This window comes from Propithecus coquereli, unplaced genomic scaffold, assembly GCF_000956105.1.
Source record: "Propithecus coquereli isolate 6110/MARCELLA unplaced genomic scaffold, Pcoq_1.0 Scaffold74, whole genome shotgun sequence".
Taxonomy (NCBI): domain Eukaryota; kingdom Metazoa; phylum Chordata; class Mammalia; order Primates; family Indriidae; genus Propithecus; species Propithecus coquereli.
The window spans coordinates 5,881,072-5,899,398 of record NW_012153507.1 but is presented as its reverse complement, the minus strand read 5'-3'; the positions used below and the strand labels follow the sequence as shown (position 1 = coordinate 5,899,398).

Sequence of the window (18,327 nt, the reverse complement as noted above, 5' to 3'; positions counted from 1 at the left end):
TTATGACCTGGCATCTTTTCTTAAGTCCTAGAGGGATCAGAGGGGGACGTCTCAGTGGAGGAGGAAGCTAGTGGGGGGTTCTGTCTCTGAGGGTGGAGGGCAGCATAGTTTTGCGGTTGAAGGAGCGCCTCCTACCCTTTCAAGCTTCAACTGAGCAGAGTCTCCCTGGGGTGGAGTCCTGACTGCAGCCATCAGTGGAGCATTTGCCATCTCCATTTATGACATGGTCCCTCGCAGAGTCTGATATTCAAGGACATCAACAACCAATTTTTCCATTCACTCTGTCCCCTTCCCAAGTCCTACCCCGCCCTATAATCTAGTCCTATCAAGTGTCAAGCATTTTCACTCCCCTGTGCCTTTACCAAGGCTATTCCACTGCCTGGGATGCCTTCCCTTCCTAAACAGCTTCTCACCTACTCTGACTTAACCCACTGACTTTGAGGCAGATTACTAAAGCACTCTATGCTTCAGTTCCCTAATCTACAAAACAGAACTAATAGTACTACCTAACTCATAGAACTGTAGAGAATTAAATAGTGCATGCATTAAGAGCTTAGAGCAGTGCCTGACACATACTGAATGCTATTATTATTACCACCTTCTTTGAGGATCCCTCATATGTACTATTTGTCCCAGCACATGCTGTAAGCATTCACTAAACATTCGTTGACTTGAGCTGAACTCCTTCCTTTGTGCTATCATAATAATCAACAGATAGCTTTATCACAGAACTTATCACATCATACTGTAACTATTTCTTTACTTGTCTGCCTCACTGCCTAGAAATAACTCCCCAAGGGCAAAGGCATGTCTTAATAAACTTTGTTCTCGGCGTAGCTGACCTCAGTAGGCACTTAATAAAGGCTTCTTGAATGAATGTTGAATGCGCCCCTATTCATTCAGGAAGAGCCCCCTTACATTCAGGAAGATCCCTCTCCTCTTTAAGTGCCCAGGGATTTTCCTACCTCTCTTCTTAGATTCAAAGCCAGATAACACAGAGAAACAAATTTTCAGATTTTCTTTATTCATCTGTAAAAAACTTCACCCACACCATAAACACCACACCCACACCCATACGTACACACACACACACACACACACACACAAACACACACACACACATACAAAGGGGCAGACCTAAGATCCCTGTTCCAATCCCCAGACTCACCTAAGGGGTCAGCACATACATCCCATACCAAGCTCAACAAGTCCACTATCAGGGTTTGTGCCTGGGCACCAAAGGGGCAGGGGCAGTGCCCTAGGTTGGAACTAGATCTTGTTGGGGGCCTTCTTTGCAGGTCCATATGCCTTTGCCCAGCCTCACACTAGGGGTGTTCACAGCAGAGTGGCCTGTTCAGGGTGAGGGACTGGCTGCCGATAGGCTGGTAGCCGAGCCCTAGTGGCATCTCTGCGGCGGCGGAAGGCCAGGAATTCCTCCCGAAGGGCAGCACAACGGGCCTCAGGACCACTAGCATGGCCAGTGTTCAGGAGACAGCCCTCCTCTGGAGTCTTCGCACCTGGAGAGGAGGGCAGGACAATGAGAGAAGCCTTGAGGTTCTCTGGGTGAAATGCTCAGACGTGAAGCACCCTAGGGCCTTCAGAACGGGGACCAAGCGAGTAAGACTCAGTCTAGAGTGGAGGAGCCTGGGGTGAAGGGCCTGACTGAGAACAGACGGGTCCTCAGGTGGCAGTGGGGATGCAGGACAGCGCTTCCAGGAGTGCCTGCCTCTCTGGAGGGCTCACACACCTAGCTCTGGCTCAGCTTCAGGTCGGAGCCGGGAGCTGGCCAAGCCCAGGTGCAAAGTCTCCAGCAATTCCATGTCCCCAGGGAATTCTGAGTCCCATTCATAGTTCTCATCCACAGATGTGTTCCTCCTGTTAAGAGTGACAAACGTGTGGTGTGGGTGGAGGAAAAGAGTGTGTTCAGAAAAGTCTGAACCTGGGGTCCCCAAACTGAGATTGGCCCATGGGTTTGCCCTGGAAATCCCTGGTCCTCAGCAAAAGCTTCTAAAAGGAGACAAGGTCTTCTGTTCTCAGGGTGCACGTGGAGCAGAGAAGGTGCAGGGTATTGGGGCAGGGGTGGGGACAAGATCTGGGATGACAGGGCAGAACCGGGGCCAGGGCAGGGATGGGCAAGGTCTGCCCTCACCTCTTGCTGACTGTCACCACATGCTCCCTTCGGGGCCACCTCTCAGGGCCACTGGCCCAGCTGCTGGTGTCTCCTGGAACAGGGCTGAGGTAGCTGCCTCCTGCAGAAGGGGCTGTGGACGGGGGCCGCAGGAACGAAGCACTGCCCCGCCCACTGCTCTGGCTTGTAAGGCTGCCGCGAGGGGCGGCAGGGAGCAGGCCTGACAGCAGCCGCTCCCTCAGTGTCCAGTCAGCCAGGGCTGTGTAAGGGGGCTCTGGGGCGGCCCCAGCCCCTACCACAGCCCCAGGAAGTGCTGCCCTGATGGATACAGGTGGCGAGTCTGGGGGCCGAAGGAAAGATGAGGTGGGGCAGGGTCGGGTATCCATGTAATCTGGAGGTGCAGCAGGGCCAGGCTCCTCAAGTGGGGGCCAGTCCTCATCCACATTCATCTCCCGGAAGAAGGGCAGGCTCAGGTATTGGAGCAGGGGTCCGGGACCTGGCAGGGGACTGGGCGGGGCTGCTGGAGGGGGCCCCACAGGGCTGATGTCTGCAATGCAGAGGGGCTGGGGTGCCCCACTGGGGCTGCTGCTGCTGCAGTCAAAGGACCGGGCCAGATGCCGGGCTGGAGTCCGAGGTTCTGCCTGCTCTAGGCCTGCCCTTTCTTGAGGGGCCCCCACCGTGGGTCCCATCACAAAGCGCCCATCTGGGCCCCGACAAATGGTCTCCAGAGGTAAAGGTCCCCGGACAGGTGGAGGATCTGGATGGGGGCTGGGGGGTCCAGCAGGCTCCCCCCAGAGCAAACTCTGGCGCAGGCTCGGGGCTGGGGAACCCTGGAGCTTCAGCTTCACCACGCTGTCAGGACTGTCTGAGCCCGGCGCAGAGCTGGAAGGACAGAAGATCAGGGTCTGTGGTAGGGAGCCAGTCCCCCTCCCAGGAGCCAGCGTCAGGCCTGAGAGGTTTGGTGCACAACAGGGCAGGGCTAGGGTGCAAGCGAGCAAAGGACCAACGTGGTAGAAGCGGTGGAGGGAAGGTACGGGCAACACTGGACCGGCCCCCAGGCTGGGGCCTCTGCACTCCTCTTCTTACCCCATTCCAACTTCAGTTCCTGCTCCTCCCACCCCTCCTGAAGGTGCAGAAAAGGAAGCAGAGGATACTGGCACGCACAATGGAAAGGCAGAAGCCAAGGAGGGGGAGGTGCTTACTGTGAAGCTGACTTCCGGGGAGGAGAAAAGAGCAGAGGTGGATCTGTAAGGGCATGAGAACAGGCGGTGACACAGGAGAAACCCAAGATCCTCCAGGGCCCGAGTGCTGACCCTCTCACCCAACACCAGGCTGGGGAAAGCGTAGGCAAGACCAGATGCAGGACTATGGGAATGCACCTGGACCACGCGGGTGGGAAGGATGTTCCCTCGAGGTGAGGCGGGCGGGGAGGGTTATGGGGACGCGCACTTCCAGTGGACCGGGCCCCCAGTGCTCAGGTGGAAGGGACGAAGGCAGAAGGGACTACCTTGACGGAGGCGTTTGCGTCGGCGGCGGGCAGCCCTGCGCCGGTTCATGAGGCAGGCGGCCAGGATGCTCACGAGGACGGCCACGCCCAGGAAGCAGACCCCGCCCACCACGCCAGCCAGCACGGGCTGGGGCAGAAGGCCGGGCAGCTGTGTGCGCGACGGGTAGACCTCCAGGCCTGGGCAAGGGCGGTGCGGGAGGGTCAGTGGGCTCGGAGCCCTCGCAATCCCCCGCGCTCTTACCGCCCGCCAGGTTCTCACCGGAAGTGGAGACGTTGGCCGTGTTGCTGGGGTCGCTGACATAGCTACCGGCAAAGGCCACAAGGCGGAACTCGTAGAGAACATCCTGCAGGTTGGGGACGGGGTGCCAGGAAGCAACTCAGGGCCCACACCTTCCAGCCCAGCCCCATTCGAGAGGACTTTGCAGGTGGGACAAAAGGGTGAGGTAGGACGCGGGAGGTGAAGATAGTCAAATTAGGATGGGAAGGTGGGGTCGAGGAACGGAGGAGGACGCTGTCTGCACCGCCTCCTGCACATACCTTGATGAGGCCTGGCACCAGCAGCTGTATTTCCGTGCCTGCCACGGCCGGGTCCAGCACCTCCCAGCCCTGGGAGCTTTGCCGTCCTTCCAAGACATAGCCATCCAGTCTCTTAGGGACCAGTTCTGGGGGATCCCAATGCAGGAGTACCCCCCGGGGTGTCCTCACTGCCACCAGACCTCTCGGAGGGGACAGAGAAGGTGGTATCTCTGTCGGGGGAAGCCTGGGGGCAGCTGGTGTGGTAGGAAGCCCTGAATAGAACCGATAGGCAGATCAGGGAGAGGATTTCCCCAGCGTTCCTAATCCTGCCCCTCCCCTGGCCCTCCACAGTCCACAGTGCCCAACCATTCTCCCAGAGCCCCTAAAGACAAGCTCAAATCATTTTCCATGCACCCCTTTGGACCCCAAGCTGGCCCGTACCCCAGCACCCTCCCACCCAGGTCCTCCCATATCCCGGCTTCCCCACCAGCCCTTCCCTGCCCTTGTCTCTGCTGCTCTAGGGTGAGAAGCCTCACCTTCAGGAGCAGACAAGATGATCTCGCTGAAGGGCCCACTCCCCAGCTTGTTCTGAGCCAGCACGCTGAACTGGTACTGGGTGTGGGGCTGCAGCCCTAGCACTAGGAGGTGAGCAGCCCCCACAGGCACTGCCAAGGACACCCACTCATGATGGGCTCGGTCAGGACGCTTGGCCCTGGCGGACACAAGGAAATGGGGGGCACCTCATGAGCTGGGAAGACGAAGAGAGTTCGAGGTCCAGAGAGCTGACCAACCCCCTCTGCTTAACCATCCAAGATCTCAGGACCTGGGACCTGGACACTTCAGAGTCTGGAGACAGGCCAGCAGAGCTAGTGCTGGCTAGGAATAGAGGGATGGGAGGAAGGGCAGAGGCCGGAGAGATTTGGGTGGAAGAGAGGAGGCAAGGCTGGAGCAGAGGAAGGGCAGGGGCAGGTCACTCACAGTGGGGTGTACCAGACACTGAACCTCTGCAGATAACCACCATCAAAGCCAGGCTCCCAGGAGACATTGGCACCCTTGGGCAAAGGCACCACAGACACATTGGTGACAACATGGGGACTCGTGCCTGGGTAGGGGGAAATGGAGGGAGGGATGATGGTCAGGGCCCTGTGGGAGGGTGGAGAGTGGAGGGGGACCCAGGGCCTCTGACCTCCACCCATCATCCCAGGGCCCCCACACCCACGATCTCTCATCTGGGCATCCCGTCCCACATGTTTCCCCCAGCCCCCAGCCCACTCTTCAGCCACTAACCCAGCACGTAGACATTTGTGGAGGTAGCCACTCGGGCTACAGCATTGCTGGCACTGCATTCCCAGCGCCCATGAGCCTCCTTGGTCAACGGTCGCAGGATGAGGCTGCTGTTGCTGTCCACTTGGGCCTGGCCCCGCAGCCCCCAGCCCACCTACAGAACCACTGGTCAGCCCTGAGGACACATGCAGCCACCCCTCACCAAGGGCACCCCTCATCTCTCCAGGCAGATCATTTCCTCCCCACCCTGCCTCTGACGGCCCTCTCCTCCCCACATCCTCCTTCCCACAAATGGCCAGGGCCAGAAAGAGGCAGGGGAGTAGTGGGCACAGGTACAGGCAGAGCTGGGTCAGGGGCCTTACCTTGGCCCAGGAGACGACAGGAGGAGGGTCTCCTCGGGCAGAGCAGGGGATGAGTAGTTCCCGCCCTACTTCTTGGAAATAATCTTCCTTGGGCCGCTCTATAAAAGCTGGGGGAGCCTGCAAGCCAGGTCTGGCATTGGGAGGGGCCTCTCTCCTGCCTGCCTCTCTTACATCACTGTCTAAGGTTGGTGGCTCCCCCTCCTTGGGCTCCCTGACACATTGCATGTCTCAGCCTCCATCTCTAAGCTTCTCTCTAACTCTATGTTCCCCAGCAGGCAGGGCTGGAGGGAAATGGTGGGATAGTAAGGACTGGTGGGCTGGGCTGGACTCTGCAGAGGTGTACCAACATCTCCAGAGCTCCAGAGAGTCAGGCGGCGTGGTCAGGGTTAGTGAGAGCTGCAGCAGTCCAGCAATCTAACTTAATGGGCGTGTGTGTGACTGATGTCCTACCTTCCCGGCACCATTTCTGCGTAGACCTCTGGGCTGGCATCTAACAACTGCTGCTGTGGCCACCGTGGGAAACACTGACTTGGAAGCCTCTCCCCTGTGTGTGGCCTCACCCCACCCATCGGTCTGGCCTCGGCCCGCATGTTCAGCCACCCGACCAGCTACTGCTACAGGCACTGGCCCACCCTGGACCTCACCTTGAGCAGCACGCGGGTCACCGGGGAGGGCCCAGCAGTACCAAGGCTGTTATAGGGTGTGCAGGAGTATTCTCCCAGGGCATCCTCATTCCCCAGGGCAATGATGAGTGAGCCTTCTGTGCCCTGGGACCAGCCAGGGAACTGGAAGGAAGAGGAGAGGACACCGGAGAAAGAAACTCAGCAGGGGTAAGACCATGATGGCAACACGAGATTTGTATCTAGGTCTGACCTCTCTGAATTCCAGTCTTTCCTGCGGAGGGACCACTACCACTACCAACTGGGTGAGGCTGTGACGGCACAAGTCCTGGAGTCGAGCTGTGTGGGGCTCCCTGCCTAGCTGTCTTCCCAGCACTCCACAGTGACATTCAGTGTCATCCACCACGAACCACCTCCTATTCCCGTATTAAAGGCCCTACTGTCCTTGCCAAAGTCAACCCCTTTCCCTCACTACCCCCGTAGCTAAACCCTCACCAAGCCTGTCATCCTGGGCAAAGGGCCCATCCATCTTCACGTCTTCCTAACTCCAACTTCATAACCTCTCACCTGGATCATTTCAACAGCCTCCGAACCCTCTCTTCCTACATCCACTTTCTCCCGCTCCATTCCATCTCACATCCTCAACTGCTGATCACGGCTCACTCCACTGCTGAAAAAACTTGACTGGCTCCAGCTGCCTTTAGACTTTTTTTTTTGAACATTCATCAAAAATTCACTGAGTACTACTATTGTAGAAGCCCTGGAGACACACTGTGATTAAAAGATGCAATACTAGGCCTCAAGGAATTTAGTCTCTGTAGACAAAAGATCCCAATCACCTCGGAATGAGCTAATATTAACTTGGCATCCACAGTTCTTTCTTTTGGCCTCACCCTGTCTTTCCAGTTTTCTCTGCACCATTCCTGTCCCCACAGGCACTCCGGCTCCCCCTAACTGGGCAATTCTTTATTCCGGAAACGGAAACGCACTATACTATTTCCTGCCTCCGGTCCCCGGTTTCGGAGGTGGGATGACTGTCTACCCTTCAAGGTCCATCACCAAAGTCCCAGAATCTGTTGCTGATCTAAGGGGAAGGCACTTCCTCCGTCCTCAGCCTTGCAGCAGGGTGTCCACATTGCTGTCCTCCCCCCAGGCAGTGCCCTCTGTAAGGATGGATACGTCCTTGCCCCTGCCCCCCACCCAGTCTCCAGGTAGCACCTGGCAAGAAGTGTATGTTCTCCCAAGACACACAGTTCCCCATCCTCACACAAAATAACCTTCTATGCTGCTTCTCAGCTCTTCGCCATCATTTCACCCAGAAATTATCTCTCACCTTTTCCCTAAATAAGAAACACAACCACTTGTACCTTCAACCATGGATATTTTTCCTCAGGGATTTTAAAGTTTCCTATGCAACATGTCTTGCAGCACAAACTAAATTCTACAAAAGAAATGCATGGAATTCCAGAGTCCTTCCCCCTTTCTCCTCCGCTAAAAAAATAAAAAATAAAATAAAATGAATGTTCCCTAGTTGCTGAATGGGATTAAGCCGAGCTAACTGCACCCAGCTATCCTTCTGACCAGCACATCGCCAAGCTAAGACCTTCCTGCCCCTGCCCCAAGCCTGTACCTTGTCCAGCTGCAGGGCCTGCCCATCCTTGGTCCAGCTGACAAAGAGCAGTGGGGGGTTGGCACGAACTGGGCACCGGATCACCCCCCGCATGCCTATGGGCAGGGGTGTCTCAGGAGGCATGGCTGTCACCTGGGCTGGGTCTGGGGGAAAGCAGTGGCAAGTTGGGGGAGAGGGGCTTGGCCTGGCCCAGGGCAGGGGAGCAGGCTGGGGAAGAAGCTGGGGTCAGGCTTACAGAGCACAGTGAGGTAGGCGGAGGCTGAGGGTGGACGAAGGAGGCCATTGCTGGGCACACAGGTGTAGCGGCCAGCGTCATCGGGCTGCGCAGCCTGCAGCCGCAGACTCCCGTCCACCAGGATCCGCACTCGGGACTGCAGGCGGCTGCAATACGGAACGTGTGAGGAGGGGTCCAGGCCTTGCCCAACCAAGGGGCTCCTCAAAGACTGTCCATCAGTTCCCCACCTCCACCCTTCCTAATGTGGGTGAGCCCACCTAATGTGGAAGACATTGATGCTGTCCTGGAACCAGCTGTAGGTGAGGTTAGCAGGGTATGCCTCGGCCTGGCAGGCCAAGGAAGCATCCTGGGAGGCATTGACCGTGCTGTTTGCGGGGGGCACCACGATGACTGGGGGTCCTGCGGGAAGCACCAGGGGAGGGAGATGGCCTCAGCCCACAGTCTTCCCAGAACCCCGAGGTCACTTCTACAATTCTTCCTGGCTCTGCCCTCTGGAATATAGGACTGGTTGTTACAGGGTCTTGGGGAACTGAAAGAGAACCTTCCCCTTGTATGTGACCAAAGTTCATCCCTTCCCCGAGACCCACTCCCCTGCCCAAATTCTCCCTGTTCCACCAGGGGCAATCTGGTTCACCCGGTTCCCCTGCCTACAAATCGTGTAGAGGAGAGTCAGTTTTAACTGTGCTCATTCGCCCTTGGTATCCCTGCCTGGCACATATTAAATCACCTCAATGTCTCCTGCCTTAACCCCAAGGGCAGTTTCACCCCAAGACGCTGCAGCACCTCCTGACTCCAGGCTCCAGGCTCCCCTGTCACTGCCACTCATGGCCACTCCTGCAGAAATGGCCCCTTTGGCCACAGAACACTTCTGCCCAAGAACCTGCAGCAGCTCCTCCAACTCCTCGACTCAGTCCTGTGGGCCCCCATGATTCAACCCCTCCCCACCTGGCCAACCACCTTTCCAAGTCAACCCTCAGGAAGTCTTTCAGGCTAGTATGGGCAGCTGGCTGTCCCCCGTGCTCACCCCATCTCCATGCCTCTGCTCTCTGTGCCCTGGTCTGGAATGCCCTTCCCGATGGCCTGGCCCAGCCACACACCTCCTACACCACCATCTGACTACTGCAGCTCTACGGCTCTCCCCTCCCCAGGCCCCTCCTGCATGAGTAGGCAGTAATAAGAGGTGAGAACACGAGCTGACGTGTACAGAGCACCTACGGCATGCCGGGCTCGAAGTGCCAAGCACTTTACCCGCACTGTCTCACTGAATCCTCACAAGAACCTCTGTGGTGGGAATTATCATGTCCATTTTATACATGATGAACCGAAGGCTCAGAGGCAGAGAGACTGAGGGGTGACTTGCCCAGGGACAGCAAGGGAGGCAAGATTCATGTTCAGGCCTTCCTGATGCCAGAGACTACGCCCTTAACCACTGCCCGGCCCTGCCTTTCAGGACCATGCAGAACAACACTTCGCTGTTTCTCCAATTAGTCTTATCTCCCCACGTAGGTAACAGGCTCTATGAAGGCAGAGTCCAGGCCCACGCTTCCCAGCCTTCCTTCGGAAGGAAGCGTCTTGGCCGGGAATTACCATGTGCCACTCACTGTGCTCAGCTGAACCTAAAGAAATTCTTGTAACAGTCCTGAGAGGTGGATACGAACCTCTTTATAAAGATGAGGGAACTGGAGTCAGGGGTTACGTGGCTCACGCCCAACACAAGCGCTCATACCCTTCCCACTGTAACACACTGCTGAGCACTAAATAGAGATTTGTCCATGTACTGAGCCTTTGCAAACTAAGATGCTGATTTTAGAGCAGCAGCCAGTGTTGAGAGTCCCCACACCCCCCCACAGGGCCCTGCCCTCAGGCACAAGTCTCCTCCCCACCCTGCAGTGAGCCTCCACCAGCCACAGGTCAGTCCTCTTATATAAGTGCCCCTGGACCCCCGCCCTCCGGCCAGAGAGCACCTAGCACCAGCAGCTGGGTGGCGTGGGTGGCGCTGCCCTCAGTGCTGGAGGCTTGGCAGATGTAGACCCCAGAGCTGCTTCGCTCCACCCTCCGGATCCACAGCGTTCCGTTCTGCACCTAGGGAAGCAGTGGGTGAGGAAGGTCCCTCCTTCCCCCTACCCCCCACTCCCGGCCGGCCCCGGACTCTGCATTTCTGACGCTGGCCAGCAGAGGGAGGCAGCTCCCCAGGCTCAGGGAAGCCAATGCAAAGCCCCTCCTCCGACCCATCTTCCCGCCTGGCCTTTGCCCCTTCTGTCCTCCAGCAGCATACCCAGGCCCCACCTTCCCCTCACACTCTATCTGGGCCAGTATACCCAGCCCCAGGACTCACTTTCACGTGACCCTGGCCCTGGCCAAGGTCCTGTCCTCGAAGCTTCCAAGTCACGTGAGGCTGGGGGCTGCCCTGGGCTACACAACGCAGGGTCACAGCCTCCAGCTCCTGCACTTCCAGCACAGGGGGAGGCGTCTCCTGGAACTGAGGGGGCGCTGCAGGGGAGAGAGGCATCAGGGGCTGCCAGAGGCACTATCAACCCAAAGAGCAGTGTCTGAGGGCCAGGGAGACAGACCACTCAGGGCTGTACCCTCTGCCCACCAGCCCACCCAGCTTCATGGGAATCGCCAGGCCAGGGCCACCCTGTCTGCTACACCAAGAGCCAAGTGAGGCTTGCACCGGCCCATCCCCACACACTAAGCAGGGGCTGAGCCTGGGCTGGGTGTCGGGGCAGGGCAGAGCTAAGTGCCCTCTGGGAGAGCACTGTTCTGGGAGTCGGGAGGCTTGGGTCCTAGACTCCACTCTGCCCCTAACCAGTGGCATGGCCCAGCCTCCCTGTGCCCCAGTCTCACCTATGAAATGGGAATCATTATGATTTCCTTCCTTCTCAAGGGTTGAGAGAGAATTAATGAGGTGCTGGGTAAAAAGCAGTTTTGAAAACACAACGTGCTGTGTATAGATGAGCTGCCTTTCTCTCAGGGCCCAAGAGCCCCCTCTCCCTGACCCATTACTTTAGCCAGGGAGACAGCAGGGCAGAGAGAGGGAGAGGAAGTTCCTGACATAGAGCCTAGGAGGCTGATTGGATTTAGATTTGAAGAACTGAAAGCGCAGGAGCCCGGGGAGGGATGAGATGCAACCACTAAGTGTGCAAACAAGGCCTGCCAGGAAGGGTGGGGCATTGGAACTGCTTGTGGGATGGAAATAGAACTCCCTCTTCCCCTTTCTCCCACCAGCCAGAGGTCCCCACCGTCCTCCTCTCTGCCCTTCTCCACCACCTGCTCCCCAGCTTCATACAATTGACTGTCAGGTGCACCCAGGAGCCGTTAGCGGAGTCGTCTTCAGGGCTGTGCTGGTCCAGGAAGAGCACGCGGCACTCGTACCAGCCCTGGTCTTCCACCCGGAGCCCCTCGATCTGGAGAGATGCCCCCTTCTGCAGCCGGACTCGTCCTGGGGGAGGAGCCCTGAATCAGGGGTACTGAAGGGGCCCCATAGGAGCCCCAGATCCCTAGCCATAATGATCATTCTCAGAGGTCAAGAGCAGGCACAGGCTCTCCCAGTTACCCTGAGAGAGTGGGGTCCAGAGAGGCACAGATGGGGTTGGGGTCATCCAGGGGAGATCCCTCCATTAGCCCCTCTGACTGCTCCTGCCCTTCAGCAGCTCGGACCCAATCTACACAAAGAGAAACCCAGAGGGACAGCAGGTAGACAAAGGTTTCCACTGGGCTGCAGCCGGCTCCCAGCATTGTTGGGGGAAGGAAGTTGAAGAGCCACCACAGAGTATCCTCTGGATTCTTACAGGATCTGTCCCCTGCCCCGGGCTCTTTTTGCAGGGACAAGGCATGGGTTCCCGGAAGTACTCCTCCTGCCAGAGGACTCTGTCCCTGAAAACCTCAGCAGTGTTTGAGGCCCTAGCAGGGACCCAGACCTTGCCTGCCAAAGCCCCTAATCCCTCAGGGCTATTATCAGCAGCCTAAGCGCCTTAGGGTGGCCGGAGTCCAGCCCAGCCAGGCAGCTAAGTCAGCAGCCTCATCCCATCCCCTCCATGCCCCAGGGCACTCAGGCCCCAGCTGACTGACCACGGATAGCTCCACAAAGCCACACAACCACAGCACAAGCATACGTCTCCATCCTGCCCTTAGTCAGCATCCCACACAACACCACCAGGCTCAGACTGAGGGTGTCCTCCCAATCCCTCAGCACCCTCCCAGGATGGAGCTCCGCACCCTGCAGCTTCGTGGGTCTCTGGCAGTGTAGCCCAGTGAGACAGGCACACACTGGGCAACCAGATAGACCTAGGCACAAGTCCAGCTCTGCTGTGTACTCCTTTGGGCAAGTGACTTAACCTCTCTCAGTTTCCTCATCCATAAAAATGAAAGAAAGAAAAAAAAATGGGGTGAGGCAGAGGAGAGAGATAATGTAGGGGAGGCCTGCAGCATGGTGCCTGGCATCAGTAGGTGCTCAAATAAATGTTGTTGAACAAATAAATGAGGTTCAGATTGCGGAATCAGAAGCCTGTACTCAAGCCCTGGCCCCGTCCCTAACCTGATCACACATCCTTTCCCTTTTCTCTCCCCACCTCGGTGAACAGCATCACATGTACCAAGTCACCCTACCAGAAACCTGCTGTCACTTAGACTCCTCTGTTACCCCACATGTCCATGTGTTCACTGACTCTTTCAGATATTACGTCCTAAATATGTTTTTCCTTCTCTGTCACCCTCCCCTCTAGACCCGCAGTATGTCTCTCTGGGTTACTCCAGTAGCCCACTTGCAGGTCTCCTGCCTCCAGGCTATTCCTCTCCACAGTCACCAGGTGCTCACCCCCACCTTGACCTCTGATATGACAAACGGCATATTCTAAATCTTATGGGGTATATGCAAAGGTAGCTCCAAGACAAGTCCCTGAGCATTATGCGTAACACAACCACCAGCACTGTGCCCACTCCAGCCCTTCCCAATACTAGAAATTCTGAAGCCCCTGCAATATGCTTCCATTCTACCTCTAGAGTGATCTTTCTCAAACAGAATCTAAGCCTGAGGTACCCCTAATGCCATCAGGGATAAAGAGAAGAAGGATCAAGTTGAAGCTGGCTTTGTGAACTTAGGCAAGGGTCTTTTTTCTACTAAGAATGAGTTCTAGGGGTGTGGATTCTCTAGAATGGGTGGACCTGCTTAAAGGGCCAGGTGTATTAAATCCCCACCCAGGAGATAAGAAAGACTAGGCCTAGCGGGTAAATATTTAACATAATCATCCTTTTCCACCTACCAGCAGGATTCCTCAAGAACCCTAAGCTGCCTGGCCACCAAGCCCTGCAGGCCCCAGACTACAGCCTCATCTACATCCCATATGATGGTAATAACATTTCACTATGGTGATCTAGCTCTACAAAGGAGGAAGAAGAGGGACGGGAGACTGAGAGTTGACTATGAGCCATGGAAAACATTAGGCATCGTCACCATATTTAGTCCTCCCAAGAATTTCATTATAGATGAAGGAACTGATGTTTGTTAAGTTTCTATCCAAAATCACATGGCTCAGAAGTGAAAAAGCCAGGCCTTCTCTCTCCAGATGCAGTGTACTTTCCATTGAACACTGGGGTTAGGATCAAGTGACATTCAGGCCACTGAGCAGAAACAGTGTATTCTCACTTGGGAGATGTTGGTAGCCAATGGGTAACGGTTGCAAATGTTTGTTAATCAGAATATCCAATGAAGCATACTGCATGTCCTAACTTTTCTGTGAGATCTGCTAGACCCGTAGTGTCAGAGATGAACAGGAAGATCGCCAGGGCTGCAGTCCTGAGTCCTCCTGAGTGCTGGGCCCATCTCTTTCAGGCCTTCCCTCCACCGGCAGGGCCAAAGCCTGAAGGACGTCAGATCTTCCCCCACGCAGCGGTGCATGAAGGAGACAGGAGACAGGCTCTGCTCCTTCAAGCTCTCAGAAGGCAGGGAACCCACATTCAGGTACAGAGGCAAGTGCACATCCACACATACACACAGAAGTTCAAAAAAGGGTGTTAACTGTGCCCAGATAGTGCTCTATGAGGCAAGAGGAGTAAGGAAGGCTTCCCAGATGTGACTAGGCAGAGGGTTTTGAAGGACAAAACGTGGTAAAGGGAGATGACTAGAACAAGCAGGGGAGTTCTAAGTGGAGAACAAAATAACTGATTTTTATGAAACAACTCAGGACAGAGAGAAAACACACGTCCCTTCCGCTGTGTGGGGCATCTTGAAACTCCCCCAAAATATACCACAAAAACCAAAGACCAAAAGCCTGCCCCATGCATTCGAACAGTTGGTCGAAGATCCTGCAGGAAAGATGAAACCTAGCCTGCCTCCCCTCTGGAGGCCTGGTCACGGGTTCACACCACCACGTAGGCACGCTGCGTGGGCATGGTGCTGGGTGCTTACACACAGACGCTAACTTAATCCTACCATGTAGTCCTAGCTTGTTTTATACTGCTTTTTACAACTTTTGTACTAGTTGATACATCCAGTCTCTTCTGCTAGATGGCTTCTAGGGTCCTCAAAGATTGGAATCTTTCCCTTTGGTGTGGCCCCTAATGCTTCAACAGTCTCTCTTGGGGTTCCTCGCATTTTAGGCCACCAGCCTCACGACAGTCCCATCTCCCCTTCACTGCCCAGAGGGTTTATGACAGAACAGCATTGTCCCTAGCAACCTCTACCGCCTGTTGCTTAGCAACTGCAGTTCTGAGTCCCCTACACAAAGGCTGAGAGGCCCCTTCCACACCGAGAGGCAGTAAAAGGGTTAATGGGCTCAGGGGGCCTCCCTGTAGGGTTCCAACTCCCTTAACTAGCTCTGGCCTGACCAGGAGCTCCAGACCAGGGCAGGGGTGGGAGCAACGGGTAGGGATAGGAAGAAAGCGCCAGAGGTTACTGCTCACAGCCCTCACAGGTCAAGGAACAACACAGAGAGAGATGGAAGGAAAACCCTCAGGTAGACGAAGTTGCTAACCATCCGGTGGCTCGTCTGCCTGAGGGACCTTGAGACAGGCCAGAAGCTGGAGAGAAGGAAGAGCTTCACATCTCCCTAGCGGAGTCCCAGGAAAAGCCCTTCTCCCACCTCTCCTCCCTGTCCCCTGTGACTTGCTCTCAGTCAGGCAACATTCTGAATCTGCCCAGCCTCAGCCGGCGGTCCCAAACCCCTCCCAGGCTGGGCAGGCAGAGGCAGGGAGGGAGGGCTGGCGGGCACAGCCGTTTTTTCTCCACTTGTGCTAATTGGGGCCCGCTTTCATCCATTCCCATGGGCTTGTGTAGACACATACACTCCCACCAGGCTGTTTGCCAATAACTGCCCCCAGTTTGAAAATAAACTCTCCCCTTCTTCCGCACCTGCCTGCACCTCCTCCCTTCTCTGCTCAGCCCACCCTAAGGCAAGAGCTCAGCCAATCCCAGAGTTTCCCTCAGAATTTGAACTAAAGAGGGAAAAGGTGGGGGTCCCCCCATCAACATCCTTCCAGGTGGCCCTTCCTGGGTTTCCCCTCTGGAGGGGGCAACAGGACTGTCTCTTGCCCAGCTGCCCAGACCCACCCTGAGGCCCCCACCCCCACACTGCCCTCTGAGACCTGGGGCTAAACCACTCAGATTAAGGCTCCATCCGGGATTAGGAGGAAGCTGAGTCACTCCAGGGAGCCAGCTGGGGTACAGCAGAGGCCCCCACCGAAAGGAGGCCTATACATTATTTCAAGGCTGTATAGGAGCCACCCGAAGCAGCAACCCAGACCGACCCATTTATTCACTGACCTTGGGGAACCCAGGCCCTCCCCAGCCTCCCCTCTCTGTGCACAAACTCCTCTGTACTAAGGAGCAGGCTGAGCCCCACTGGGGAAGCAGAGAGGTCACAGCCCCCCCACTCTGCTCCCCCATAAGGCCACTCCCTAGAAGCCTAGAACCCCCAAACGAGCATTTAAGACCCTGAGGGAGGGGAGGACAGAGGAGCTGGCAGATAGTAGAGCCAGGACCAGGATAGGGCCAAGTGGGGAGACTACAGAAGATCAGGATGGAGTCTGGGGGGATTCATGATGAGATCTAGAAAGTGCAATTACAGAATTAGGATGGATACTTGGAATAGGGCTGCAGGATCTCCTTTGGAACAGACTATGTGGAGTTCCAAATAGCACAGCTACAGAGTGTGTGTGTGTGCGTGTGCGTGTTTGTAAATGAATGAATCCTTCGATGAATGAACACTGCTTGGGAGCAGGGCCATGCTTGTAGGCAGAGTTAAGGCAGTGGAGATGGCGATGAGACCGGGGCAGGGACGGAGCAGTCAGTAAGAGGTCATGGCCTGCCCTCTGCCCTACCCAACCACCTTGGTTGCGGATACCCCCTGCCTCCCACCTGAGGATAACTCTTACCCACGTAATCAGGGTCAATTCGGGGAGAGTAGAGGCCGAACTGGATGAAGATGGGAAGCAGGAATCCAAAGCGCAGCCACTCGATGACATGCAGAGGGGGCCGGCCGGCCGGGGGCAGCAGGTCACAGCCCAGAACCACACTCTCCCCAGCCCGGCCCACCACCGACACCACCTCAGGCTTCCCTCGACCTGCATGGCGGGCGGCATGAGGGCACAACAGGGGCCAGAGTCAGGGGTGGGAGGGGAGGTTCCATCAGTATCTCTAGGCTCCCTAGGACTTTCGGTGATGGAAGGAACCCCCAGCGTCTCCAGGACCAGCCCTCTTCCTCCCCTACCCTCCCATGCTCACAGAGAACCCCTTGGGGAGCACCCCCACCCCAAGGCTGAGCCCCAGGAGTCCAGCTCACCGTCAGCCCCCTGGCTGATGATCAGGCTGAGGACGGCCAGACTGAGGCACCACACCATAGCCCAGCTGGCCTGCTCGCCCGGCCCCTCCTAGCCACAGGAGCCCAGATGGAGGGGCCGAGGAATGGCCACAGCCCAGCAAGCCTGGGGTCAATTCTGCTGATTGCCCTCAGAGAACAGGCGTCAGCTCTCACTCTTCTGGACAGTCAGGGCTTGGCTCATGTAACAGCCGAGGAAGCTGTTCTGTGGAGAACCACCGGATCTAAACGCAAAGTGCAAGGCAACATGCAGAGTTGGCCAATGTTGAAGCCAAGAAGAAAGCCCCCAGTTAAAGAAAGTCTCCAGGAAGAGAAAGGAGGGAGAGCAGATAAGGGGTGGGGGGACAAAGGGGCCAGAGATCTTAAAGCCCTGGGGAGTAAGAGCTGGGGTGAAAACACTGCGGGAATGAGGAGTTCCGGGTGAGGAGGCTAGAAAGGTGCAAAAACGGTGGAGACCAGCAGAGTTGGGAAGATCTTGGGAAACAGAGGAATTCTGGGGATGCATGGGTTACTAAGGGTCTTGGAAAACTAAGCCAGGAGACAACTGGGAGTTCCTTATACACTTGGAAAAAGACTTTTCAGGGCAGTATGGGAGATCACAACACTCACAGCCAGCCTCCTCTCGCTTCTTTCTTTGCAACAAGGTGGCAGAGAGCGAGATGGAATCAGTATTATTGCTTCCACCCCACTGTGACAAATAAGGACCGCAAGGATCTCTGCTCAGAGGCAGAGAGCCAGTCAAAGTCAAATCCTGGATTCGAATCCAGTCCCCTTAACCACCAGAAAGTGGTCCCAGGGCACCCCCCAACACACACACACAATCCCTTGCCCATTTCCCCAGCCTCTGTGAAGAGCCCTGGAAGCTAGGGGCTCTGTGGCCTTTCTCCACAGCCTCCCAACACTGCTTTGGCAGTGAATGAGTCAGACACTTGGGAGAGGAGGCGCTGCCTCCCACACCTGCTGGCACGGGGGGGCCCAGGCAGCATCCTCCAGGTCTGGGCAGGTCCTGGGGCTGGCGGCTGGTGCCACTTCCTCTTCAGGATGCTGCCAGGCAGCGCTCCATCTGCCAGGCACCACCACCCAAGAGCCTCACTCCAATCCCTCCCACTCATTCCCTTCCATTATCCTCAGGGTGCCAGGGTTTGCCAGGCCCTCTCTTCCCCAACCCCTAGGGGCATGATTTGCAAGAAGCCAAAAAAGCCTGTGAATCCCTAAGGTGTACAGAATGAGCC

General features: G+C 56.4%; 1 protein-coding gene across 2 annotated transcripts; it reads right to left on the bottom strand.

Annotated features, from left to right (window-relative positions):
- Positions 1 to 1,335: 1,335 nt before the first annotated feature.
- Positions 1,336 to 17,141, bottom strand: IGSF9 (immunoglobulin superfamily, member 9). Of its 2 annotated transcripts, none has more exons than XM_012661906.1 (20): positions 17,060 to 17,141; positions 16,653 to 16,841; positions 11,572 to 11,724; positions 10,618 to 10,772; positions 10,247 to 10,364; positions 8,540 to 8,681; positions 8,283 to 8,428; positions 8,048 to 8,190; positions 6,442 to 6,582; positions 5,798 to 5,914; positions 5,439 to 5,589; positions 5,130 to 5,253; positions 4,688 to 4,863; positions 4,173 to 4,423; positions 3,895 to 3,979; positions 3,636 to 3,812; positions 3,331 to 3,373; positions 2,150 to 3,010; positions 1,748 to 1,875; positions 1,336 to 1,517 (listed from the first exon to the last, which is right to left on the bottom strand). In XM_012661906.1, the coding sequence occupies exons 1-20, from the start codon at positions 17,115 to 17,117 to the stop codon at positions 1,336 to 1,338; spliced, it is 3,540 nt and encodes a 1,179-aa protein (XP_012517360.1). In that variant the 5' UTR covers positions 17,118 to 17,141. The 2 variants fall into 2 exon arrangements, with proteins under 2 accessions (XP_012517360.1, XP_012517359.1); XM_012661905.1 differs by having other exon boundaries at positions 8,048 to 8,142; positions 17,060 to 17,119.
- Between the last annotated feature and the right edge of the window lie 1,186 nt (positions 17,142 to 18,327).

Excerpts from the sequence above, each read along its gene's own strand:
- IGSF9 (XM_012661906.1), bottom strand. The coding sequence starts at position 17,117 with ATGGTGTGGTGCCTCAGTCTGGCCGTCCTCAGCCTGATCATCAGCCAG. Across the intron at positions 10,773-11,571 it reads GGTGCACCTGACAGTCAATT|CGCCCCCTCAGTTCCAGGAG; the intron begins GTATGAAGCTGG and ends TCTCCCCTGCAG. Across the intron at positions 5,254-5,438 it reads CACAAATGTCTACGTGCTGG|GCACGAGTCCCCATGTTGTC; the intron begins GTTAGTGGCTGA and ends CCCCCTACCCAG.